The sequence below is a fragment of the Oncorhynchus tshawytscha genome, unplaced genomic scaffold (assembly GCF_018296145.1).
Source record: "Oncorhynchus tshawytscha isolate Ot180627B unplaced genomic scaffold, Otsh_v2.0 Un_contig_3641_pilon_pilon, whole genome shotgun sequence".
NCBI lineage: Eukaryota > Metazoa > Chordata > Actinopteri > Salmoniformes > Salmonidae > Oncorhynchus > Oncorhynchus tshawytscha.
In genome coordinates, this window is record NW_024608465.1 from 8015 (window position 1) to 20000 (window position 11986).

Below are 11986 nucleotides of genomic sequence, written 5' to 3' on the forward strand. Positions count from 1 at the left end.
TTAATTCTGTAACGTAGTGATTGTTGCTGCCTTCTTGACCAGGTCTCCCTTGTAAAAGAGACTCTGGTTCTCAATGGGCTTTTCCTGGTTAAATAAAGGTGATTGCTTTTTATTTTTTTATAAAAAATGTTTGGTGGGATATTCTCCTTATTCGGAGAAAACTGGACACATGAATGGGCTTGCTAGGTTCCCATGAAACTTGTTAAGAACATGAATGTCTTATGTTCAGAGAACATGGTAAACACGTTCTGGGTTAGATCTATTAGAAATGAAGGGAATGGCCTCCAGGAAACGTTCCTCGCACATCACGGGAACGTTCCTGTGAAACTGGTAACGACCTAAGGAGTTCCTCTGAAGGGAACGTTCTCGAAAGTTGTGGGAATGTTTTTTATGTTAGCTGGGATGAGATAAAATAAAAAAAAGTGAATATCAGTAGATATAGTTTGCAACGTTTCGTAAAAACATTTAAGATAACCGGGGCTGACAGGTAGAATTTAGTTTCGGTCCTCTCTGGCCGACACTCCTGTACAGTAGGTGGCGGTAATGCACCATAACGTTGGATTCCAAACGCCGATAAACCCCACAGAAGAAGAGTAAACTTTAGGCACGCCCCCTTTGGCTCACCGGCGCACCCCCCCAGCCTTCTCACCTGCCCTGTCCGCCTCCACAGCTGTCGTCAATGGACAAATGCTGTAGCAAGGATCATGGTGGCGAAAAGTCTAGTGTCTTTAGTGTTTCTAATTTGTTGCATCGTTGGAACCGAGAACAATAAAGGTGGGTGAGAGATTGAGATGTATTTTTTATTGCCTAGGTGATAACCTTCTTCGTTACGCTTGGTACCTGTTGCGATTACAAAGCCTCGCTAATTTGATTGTGAAATGTAGCCTACCTGATAACAAGGCTACTTTGTCTATCATACCGTTTAACTCTACTTATTAATCACTAATAGAGGCTATTTCACAACTCTCCGCGAAACGTTGTGCTTCCGCACAAAATAATTACCTTTGTGAGCGCTTGTTATAAATTCTGATCCAGGCTCGGTCTTATTGTTTCTGATGTGCCTGAAGGTTTGGGCTGTGATGGTAAGAGCTGATCCTAAATCACTTTGTGATGCGTGGAACCGAATATGAAACGTCGGCTCAACAAATACAACATGGAATGTGGCACACCACAAAAATATATATATTTTGAAAAATGTCATTTCCCTTGTTTAGAGACTAACATTTTTTTATATTTTCTTTAGTTTTGCTATTTTTATTTAAGGTTAACAAATAGAAAGTGGGAAGTTTACTTTAGTTTTTGTGTTCTGGAAGCCAAGAGAACTAGCTACAGATTGTTACATCAGATAATGTGAAGAGGACTGGCCAACCCTCAGAGCCTGGTTCCTATCTGGGTTTCTAATCTCCACCTGGCACAGCCAGAAGAGGACTGGCCACCCCTCATAGCCTGGTTCCTCTCTAGGTTTCTAATCTCCACCTGGCACAGCCAGAAGAGGACTGGCCACCCCTCATAGCCTGGTTCCTCTCTAGGTTTCTAATCTCCACCTGGCACAGCCAGAAGAGGACTGGCCACCCCTCATAGCCTGGTTCCTCTCTTGGTTTCTAATCTCCACCTGGCACAGCCAGAAGAGGACTAGCCACCCTCATAGCCTGGTTCCTGGCACCTGCCATTGCTTGCATTGCTTCCTGTTTGGGGTTTTAGGCTGGGTTTCTGTACAGCACTTTGAGATATCAGCTGATGTAAGAAGGGCTATATAAATACATTTGATTTCATTTAAACAAATATTTTTGGTATCTGTTACTGGGAGTTACAGGTTAGATACTGTTTGGCACAGAGAAGTGTTATCTACTTCCTCAATTCATGGAAACAGGACACTTTTAAAATGTCTGTGTTCAGTTGCAGAGGGTCCATAATGAATGTAGAAGATTAATATATACTTTTTTTTAGGAAATGTTTCTGGCTATGTTGTTGCTACGGTGGCTCACGAGAGGCAAACAACAGTAATATTGCTGCGTTTTTTTTTTCTTCTAGTTTTTCAAGCCCCGGTCTTTAGGGAGTATGAGAGCACAGACGGTCGCTTCACCTAGCCGATATCTGCCAGGAGAAAACTGAACCTGGGGTGCTTCCCACTGGGCAGCTGTAGAATGGTGTTGTTGGTGGTAGATAATGTGGCAATTATTTCCCCCTCACAGAAGTTTATTTAAATAGCAGCCTAAACAAAACTATATGCCACAATTTCAATGATTTTACTTTGTTACAGTTCATAAAAGGAAATCAGTCAACTGATATATATGTATCAAGCCCTAATCTATGGAGTTCACATGACTGGGCAGGGGCTCGGCCATGGGTGGGCCTAGGAGGGCTTAGGCCCACCCTCAGGGGAGCCAAGCCCAGCCAATCATAGTGTCCCCCCACCCCCTCCCCACAAAAGGGCTTTATTACAGACAGAAATACTCCTCAGTTTCATCAGCTGTCCGGGTGGCTGATCTCAGACGATCCCACAGGTGAAGAAGCCAGATGTGCTGGTGGAGGTCCTGGGCTGGTGGAGGTCCTGGGCTGGTGGGGATCCCGGGCTGGTGGAGGTCCTGGGCTGGTGGAGGTCCTGGGCTGGTGGCGGTCCCGGGCTGGTGTGGTAACACGTGGTCTGCAGTTGGGAGGCCAGTTGGACGTAATAGAAAAATTCTTTAAAAAGATGTTGGAGGCATTTTTTTGGTAGAGAAATTAACATAACAATCTCAGGCAACAACTCTGGTGGACATTCCTGCAGTCAGCATGCCAATTGCACACTCCCTCAGAACTTGAGACGGCTGTGGCATTGTGTTGTGTGACAAACCTGCACATTTTTGTGGCCTTTTATTGTCCCCAGCACAAGGTGCACCTGTGTAATGATCATCCTGTTTATTCGGCTTCTTGATATGCCACACCTGTCAGGTGGATGAATTATCTTGGCAAAGAAGAAATGCTCACAAACAGTGATTTATTTTTTGTGTGTATGGAATTTTTGTGCATTTTCCATACGCACAACAATGTTCTCAAAATACTCTGTCAAAAAATATTTAAAAAAAAAAAAAAAAAAAAAATATATATATATATATATATTAATAAAAATGAGATGCCTTAAATATTGTGGTTGCATAAGTATTCAGCCCCATTGTTTAGGCCTAAATTAGTTTAGGAGTCAAATTTGGATGAAGAAATCACACACAAGTTATATGGATTCACTCTGTGTGAAATAAGAGGTTGACGTGTTTTTAAAAAATGACTTCCTCTATCCCCCATACGTACATACATCCGTCCGTAAGGTCCCTCAGTCAACTATTGAATTTCAATCACACATTCAACTACAAAGAGTTTTGGAAAGCCTCATAAAGAAGGACAGTGATTGGTAGATGGGTCACAATAACAAATCAGACATTGAAGGGCAGTGATTGGTCGATGGGTCACAATAACAAATCAGACATTGAAGGGCAGTGATTGGTCGATGGGTCACAATAACAAATCAGACAGTGAATATCTCTTTTAGCTCGGTCAAGTTAATGATGATGCAGTGGATGATGTATTAAACCACACAGACACATCAAAGATCCAGTCGTCCTTCTGAACTGAGCTGCAGGACAGGAATGAACCTGGATGTTACCATGAGGTCATTGGTGATTTTAAAACATGGCTGTGATGGAGAACTGAGGATGAATCAACATTCTAGTGACTCAACAATAACGACTTAAATGACATTGAAAAAATATACATGATCAAAATATTCCAAAACATTTTGTATGCAACAGGGCAGCAAGTAGTACTGTTAAAACATTTTTTTTTTTTTTTTTAAAGAACACACTTTTTGTCCAAATGCACCAAAATAATGTGGACAAACACATCACTAAGTTAAGGCGTCCACATGCTTCCCAGCCGAAACAGTTCAGTTTGTTATTATATTATGACAACATTTTGTGACATTCGTGTTAGTTTTGGCAATAATCGCGCGACTACAATCTCCTTGAAATAAAGTCAAAATGAATGACAGATTTCTTGAGTCCTTTTAGATGAATTTTAGATGAATTCTGACTATTTAGGAAGTGTATACTGGCTATGGCGTCTCAAAATGGACAAACAGTACAATTACTGCTTTTTTTCATGTTTTTCAAGTGAATATCTTTTAAGGGAGTATGTGAGCAGACTCGTTCGGCTAGCATAGCTCGGCTAGGCGCCAGTGAAACGTAAGCATGCTCACACCTGAACTGCCTCCTTATTTTCAAGTATGGTGGTGGAGGCTGCATCATGTTATGGGTATGCTTGACATCGTTAAGGACTAGGGAGTTTTTCAGAGTAAAAATCAATGGGATTGCGCTAAGCACAGGCAAAATCCTAGAGGAAAACCTGCTTCAGTTTGCTTTACACCAGAGACTGGTAGAGGAATTCACCTTTCAGCAGGACGATCTAAAACACAAGGCCAAATCTACACTGGAGTTACTTACCATGACGTCAGTGAATGTTGGCCACTCAGGTAACAGGTTTGACTTAAGTCTACTTGACTATCTATGGCAAGACTTTGAAACTGCTGTTTAGCTGTGATTCCCAACATCTTGACAGAGCTTAAAGAATAATGGCTAATATTGCACAATACAGGTGTGGTACAGCTCTTAGAGACTTACCCAGAAAGACTCACAGCTGTAATCGCTCTTAGAGACTTACCCAGAAAGACTCTGCTGTAATCACTCTTAGAGACTTACCCAGAAAGACTCACAGCTGTAATCGCTCTTAGAGAATTACCCAGAAAGACTCTGCTGTAATCACTCTTAGAGACTTACCCAGAAAGACTCACAGCTGAATCACTCTGAGAGAATTACCCAGAGACTTACCCAGAAAGACTCACAGCTGGAATCACTCTAGAGAATTACCCAGAAAGACTCACAGCTGGAATCACTCTTAGAGAATTACCCAGAAAGACTCACAGCTGTAATCGCTCACAGAGACTTACCCAGAAAGACTCACAGCTGTAATCACTCTTAGAGACTTACCCAGAAAGACTCACAGCTGAAAGAATCGCTCTTAGAGACTTACCCCGAAAGACTCACAGCTGTAATCGCTCTTAGAGACTTACCCAGAAAGACACAGCTGGAATCACTCTTAGAGACTTACCCAGAAAGACACAGCTGGAATCGCTCTTAGAGACTTACCCAGAAAGACACAGCTGGAATCGCTCTTAGAGACTTACCCAGAAAGACACAGCTGGAATCGCTCTTAGAGACTTACCCAGAAAGACACAGCTGGAATCGCTCTTAGAGACTTACCCAGAAAGACACAGCTGGAATCGCTCTTAGAGACTTACCCAGAAAGTCACAGCTGGAATCGCTGCCAAAGGTGTTTTTTTAACATGTATTGATTCAAGGAAGTCTTATGCAAAGACTTTATTTTCTATTAATCTTTTTAAAATAATTACAAAATAAACTTTGACATCAGAGTATTTTGTGTAGATTGTTTATATAAAAAAAAGACAATTAACCATTTGAATGCCACGTTGTAACACAAAATGTGATGAAATCCAAGGAGACTTGGCCCTGTATTTATGATGCAAGGTGACTTGTAGATCAGTCCGTCTCCATTCACCTTTCAGGTCGGCTTCAATGTCGACGGCACCTCATGAGTCACCTCTACTCAGCAATGCATCAGGTTTCCACTCATTTATTTAACTTGGGACCATGCCAGTATGTCATCATTGACACATTTCAGTAGATTGATTTGTTTTTTACTTGATGAATTAGCTGTTTTGTTTGATTGGCCGGTTAGACTTTGGCTGTGTGTCATCTTGGCCATTCAGGACATTGGCCGTTGGAACACGAGTTGGCCGTTGGAACACGAGTTGGCCGTTGGAACACGAGTTGGCCACTAGTTCATGGCTGTTCTTTCTACCCTTTTCAGATATTTTTAATGGACAAACATCTAAACTTTCCAGCTACACGGTTGTAAAGCCTCAGCTTGTTCACAGGAGATGGGCAAGAAATGCCGACAGACGTCCTGACTGGGGAAAGGTAAGGTTTCCTCTACGGGTCTCCCAACTCGTGGTTAGACACATGATGGTAAATGACCACGGGTGTATTTTCATGTGACTGTGTTGTGTTGGAACTCATTTCAGACTGAAGAACCCGAGGAACGTTCTTATTCATTGATCATTGACAACAAGGAACATTTCCTACATCTACAAAAGAACACGTATGTCAGTTTATTTTCTATTACGTACTAGTGATGACCTTACGTAGTAGTGACCTTACATACTAGCAATGACCTTACGTACTAGCAATGACCTTACGTACTAGTGATGACCTTACGTACTAGTGACCTTACATACTAGCAATGACCTTACGTACTAGCAATGACCTTACGTACTAGCAATGACCTTACGTACTAGCAATGACCTTACGTACTAGCAATGACCTAGTGATGACCTTACGTACTAGTGACCTTACGTACTGACCTTACGTACTGGTGATGACCTTACGTACTGGTGATGTGATGACCTTACGTACTGGTGATGACCTTACGTACTGGTGATGACCTTACGTACTGGTGATGACCTTACGTACTGGTGATGACCTTACGTACTGGTGATGACCTTACGTACTGGTGATGACCTTATGACCTTACGTACTGGTGATGACCTTACGTACTGGTGATGACCTTACGTACTGGTGATGACCTTACGTACTGGTGATGACCTTACGTACTGGTGATGACCTTACGTACTGGTGATGACCTTACGTACTGGTACTGGTGATGACCTTACGTACTGGTGATGACCTTACGTACTGGATGACCGTACTGGTGATGACCTTACGTACTGGTGATGACCTTACGTACTGGTGATGACCTTACGTACTGGTGATACCTACTGGTGATACGTACTGGTGATGACCTTACGTACTGGTGATGAATGACGTACTGGTGATACTGGTGATGACCTTACGTACTGCAATGACCTTACGTACTGGTGATGCAATGGTGATGACCTTACGTACTGGTGATGACCTTACGTACTGGTGATGACCTTACGTACTGGTGATGACCTTACGTACTGGTGATGACCTTACGTACTGGTGATGACCTTACGTACTGGTGATGACCTTACGTACTGGTGATGACCTACGTACTGGTGATGTACTGGTGATGACCTTACGTACTAGTGATGACCTTACGTACTAGTGATGACCTTACGTACTAGTGATGACCTTACGTACTAGTGATGACCTTACGTACTAGTGATGACCTTACGTACTAGTAGTGATGACCTTACGTACTAGTAATGTGATGACCTTACGTACTAGTGATGACCTTAAGGTCACACAATTCTATTATTGTGGAGTGATCAGTGTATTTCTTCTTTTGTCATCAGAGAGTTTTTATCCAAAAGCTTTGTTCAGTTTTCCCATGATGCCACTGGGAATCTGACGCCTACATATCCTAAACCTGATGTAAGTGGCAGAGTCTACGTTACAGAATGACATTGTGTGGATTGTAAAGGGGAGACTCGGGTGGGAGGTGGACTGACGAGCTGGGTGGGATGGGAGGGGGACTGACGAGCTGGGTGGGGTGGGAGGGGGACTGACGAGCTGGGTGGGGTGGGAGGGGGACTGAGCTGGCTGGGTGGGAGGGGGACTGACGAGCTGGGTGGGGTGGGAGGGGGACTGACGAGCTGGGTGGGGTGGGAGGGGGACTGACGAGCTGGGTGGGTGGGAGGGGGACTGACGAGCTGGGTGGGGTGGGACTGACGAGCTGGGTGGGAGGGGGACTGACGAGCTGGGTGGGGGGGGGACTGGCTGGGTGGGGTGGGAGGGGGACTGACGAGCTGGGTGGGGTGGGAGGGGGACTGACGAGCTGGGTGGGGTGGGAGGGGGACTGAGAGCTGGGTGTGGTGGGAGGGGGACTGACGAGCTGGGTGGGGTGGGAGGGGGACTGAGAGCTGGGTGGGGTGGGAGGGAGGGGGACTGACGAGCTGGGTGGGGTGGGAGGGAGGGGGACTGACGAGCTGGGTGGGGTGGGAGGGGGACTGAGAGCTGGGTGGGGTGGGAGGGGGACTGACGAGCTGGGTGGGGTGGGAGGGAGGGAGGGGGACTGACGAGCTGGGTGGGGTGGGAGGGAGGGGGACTGAGAGCTGGGTGGGGTGGGAGGGAGGGGGACTGAGAGCTGGGTGGGGTGGGTGGGGGGGACTGAGCTGGGTGGGGTGGGAGGGGGACTGATGAGCTGGGTGGGGTGGGAGGGGGACTGGAGCTGGGTGGGGTGGGAGGGGGACTGACGAGCTGGGTGGGGTGGGAGGGGGACTGAGAGCTGGGTGGGGTGGGAGGGGGACTGAGAGCTGGGTGGGGTGGGAGGGGGACTGATGAGCTGGGTGGGGTGGGAGGGGGACTGATGAGCTGGGTGGGGTGGGGAGGGGGACTGAGAGCTGGGTGGGGTGGGAGGGGGACTGACGAGCTGGGTGGGGTGGGAGGGAGGGGGACTGAGAGCTGGGTGGGGTGGGAGGGAGGGGGACTGAGAGCTGGGTGGGGTGGGAGGGAGGGGGACTGAGAGCTGGGTGGGGTGGGAGGGGGACTGATGAGCTGGGTGGGGTGGGAGGGGGGGACTGAGAGCTGGGTGGGGTGGGAGGGAGGGGGACTGAGAGCTGGGTGGGGTGGGAGGGAGGGGGACTGACGAGCTGGGTGGGGTGGGAGGGGGACTGACGAGCTGGGTGGGTGGGAGGGGGACTGAGAGCTGGGTGTGGTGGGAGGGGGACTGACGAGCTGGGTGGGAGGGGGACTGGGAGCTGGGTGGGGTGGGAGGGGGACTGACGAGCTGGGTGGGGTGGGAGGGGGACTGACGAGCTGGGTGGGGTGGGAGGGGGACTGACGAGCTGGGTGGGGTGGGAGGGGGACTGACGAGCTGGGTGGGGTGGGAGGGAGGGGGACTGAGAGCTGGGTGGGGTGGGAGGGGGACTGAGAGCTGGGTGGGGGGGTGGGAGGGGGACTGACGAGCTGGGTGGGGTGGGGAGGGGGACTGAGAGCTGGGTGGGGTGGGAGGGGGACTGACGAGCTGGGTGGGGTGGGAGGGGGACTGATGAGCTGGGTGGGGTGGGAGGGGGACTGAGAGCTGGGTGGGGTGGGAGGGGGACTGACGAGCTGGGTGGGGTGGGAGGGAGGGGGACTGAGAGCTGGGTGGGGTGGGGGAGGGGGACTGAGCTGGGTGGGGTGGGAGGGGGACTGAGCTGGGTGGGGTGGGAGGGGGGGAGCTGGGTGGGGTGGGAGGGGGACTGACGAGCTGGGTGGGGTGGGAGGGGGACTGATGAGCTGGGTGGGGTGGGAGGGGGGGACTGAGAGCTGGGTGGGGGGGAGGGGGACTGATGAGCTGGGTGGGGTGGGAGGGGGGGGGACTGATGAGCTGGGTGGGGTGGGAGGGGGACTGACGAGCTGGGTGGGGTGGGAGGGGGACTGAGAGCTGGGTGGGGTGGGAGGGGGACTGAGAGCTGGGTGGGGTGGGAGGGGGACTGACGAGCTGGGTGGGGTGGGAGGGAGGGGGACTGACGAGCTGGGTGTGGTGGGAGGGGGACTGACGAGCTGGGTGTGGGTGGGAGGGGACTGACGAGCTGGGTGGGGTGGGAGGGGGACTGACGAGCTGGGTGGGGAGGGGGACTGACGAGCTGGGTGGGGTGGGAGGGGGACTGAGAGCTGGGTGGGGTGGGAGGGGGACTGACGAGCTGGGTGGGGTGGGAGGGGGACTGAGAGCTGGGTGGGGTGGGAGGGGGACTGACGAGCTGGGTGGGGTGGGGGGGACTGAGAGCTGGGTGTGGTGGGAGGGGGACTGACAAGCTGGTGGGGTGGGAGGGGGACTGACGAGCTGGGTGGGGTGGGAGGGGACTGACGAGCTGGGTGGGGTGGGCTGGCAGGATGCGAAGGGGGGGGATACATACATACATATACTACCAGTCAAAAGCTGGACACACCTTCTCATTCAAGGGTTTTTCTTTATTTTTACTATATCCTACATTGTAGAACAATAGTGAAGACGTCAAAACTATGAAATGACACATATGGAATCATGTAGTAACCAAAAAATGTGTTAAACAAAAATATATTTAATATCCTTCAAAGTAGCCACCCTTTGCCTTGATGACAGCTTAGTACGCTCTTGGCATTCTCTCAACCAGCTTCCCCTGGAATGCTTTTCCAACAGTCTTGAAGGAGTTCCCACATATGCTGAGCACTTGTTGGCTGCTTTTCCTTCACTCTGCAGTCTAACTCATCCCAAACCATCTCAATTGGGTTGAGGTCGGGTGATTGTGGAGGCCAGGTCATCTGATGCAGCACTCCATCACTCTCCTTCTTGCTCAAATAGCCCTTACACAGCCTCGAGGTGTGTTGGGTCATTGTCCTGTTGAAAAACAAACGATAGTCCCACTAAGCGCAAACCAGATGGGATGGTGTATTTCTGCAGAATGCTGTGGCAGCCATGCTGGTTAAGTGTTACTTGAATTCTAATAAGTCACAAGCAGTGTCACCAGCCAAGCACCATCGTCACACCACCACCTCCGTGCTTCACGTGTGAAACACACATGCTGAGATCATCCGTTCACCTACACTGCGTCTCACAAAGACACAGCGATTGGAACCAAAAATCTCCAATTTCGACTCATCAGACCAAAGGACAGATTTCCACCGGTCTAATGTCCATTGCTTGTGTTTCTTGGCCCAAGCACACCTGTTAATTGAAATGCATTCCAGGTGACTACCTCATAAAGCTGGTTGAGAGAATGCCAAGAGTGTGCAAAGCTGTCATCAAGGAAAAGAGTGGCTACTTTGAAGAATATGAAATATATTTTGATTTGTTTTGTTACTACATGATTCCATATGTGTTATTTCATAGTTTTGATGTCTTCACTATTATTCTACAATGTAGAAAATAGTCAAAAATAAAGAAAAACCCTTGAATGAGAAGGTGTGTCCAACCTTCTGACTGGTACTTTACATGCATACGTTATGGCCGCATATCTCTACATGGTGTTTTTAAATGACATGCCTGTTTATAGGTGTGTGTGTGTGTGTGTGTGTGTGTGTGTGTTTTGCAGGTCCATTGTTATTACCATGGGGATGTGGAGGATCATGAAGAATCTTTGGTCGCCCTCAGCACCTGCTCAGGCCTCAGGTCTGTCTCTCATTCACTTATATATAATAATACTAACTCTCAGTACCTACTGACCTCAGGTCTGTCTCTCATTCACTTATATATAATAATACTAACTCTCAGTACCTACTGACCTCAGGTCTGTCTCTCATTCACTTATATATAATAATACTAACTCTCAGTACCTACTGACCTCAGGTCTGTCTCTCATTCACTTATATATAATAATACTAACTCTCAGTACCTACTGACCTCAGGTCTGTCTCTCATTCACTTATATATAATAATACTAACTCTCAGTACCTACTGACCTCAGGTCTGTCTCTCATTCACTTATATATAATAATACTAACTCTGTACCTACTGACCTCAGGTCTATCTCTCATTCACTACTATAGGATAATAATACTAACTCTCAGTACCTACTGACCTCAGGTCTGTCTCTCATTCACTTATATATAATAATACTAACTAAACTACAGAGTATGTTCTACTAACTGAACTACAGAGGACCGTGTTCTACTAACTGAACTACAGAGGACCGTGTTCTACTATACTGAACTACAGAGGACCGTGTTCTACTAACTGAACTACAGAGGACCGTGTTCTACTAACTGAACTACAGGACCGTGTTCTACTAACTGAACTACAGAGGACCGTGTTCTACTAACTGAACTACAGAGGACCGTGTTCTACTAACTGAACTACAGAGGACCGTGTTCTACTAACTGAACTACAGAGGACCGTGTCTACTAACTGAACTACAGAGGACCGTGTTCTACTAACTGAACTACAGAGGACCGTGTTCTACTAACTGAACTACAGAGGACCGTGTACCTACTAACTG

At 48.0% G+C, this 11986-nt stretch overlaps 1 protein-coding gene across 1 annotated transcript in view; it reads left to right on the forward strand.

Annotated features, from left to right (window-relative positions):
• The first annotated feature begins 617 nt into the window (after nt 1–617).
• zgc:174164 (uncharacterized protein LOC570656 homolog) overlaps nt 618–11986 on the forward strand; it is a 46331-nt gene continuing 34962 nt past the window's right edge. The window contains exons 1-5 of the mRNA XM_042313259.1: nt 618–774; nt 5917–6026; nt 6131–6207; nt 7385–7463; nt 11084–11160. Coding sequence (XP_042169193.1) covers nt 705–774; nt 5917–6026; nt 6131–6207; nt 7385–7463; nt 11084–11160 — 413 coding nt within the window. The 5' untranslated portion in view covers nt 618–704. The remainder of the gene's footprint in view (nt 775–5916; nt 6027–6130; nt 6208–7384; nt 7464–11083; nt 11161–11986) is intronic.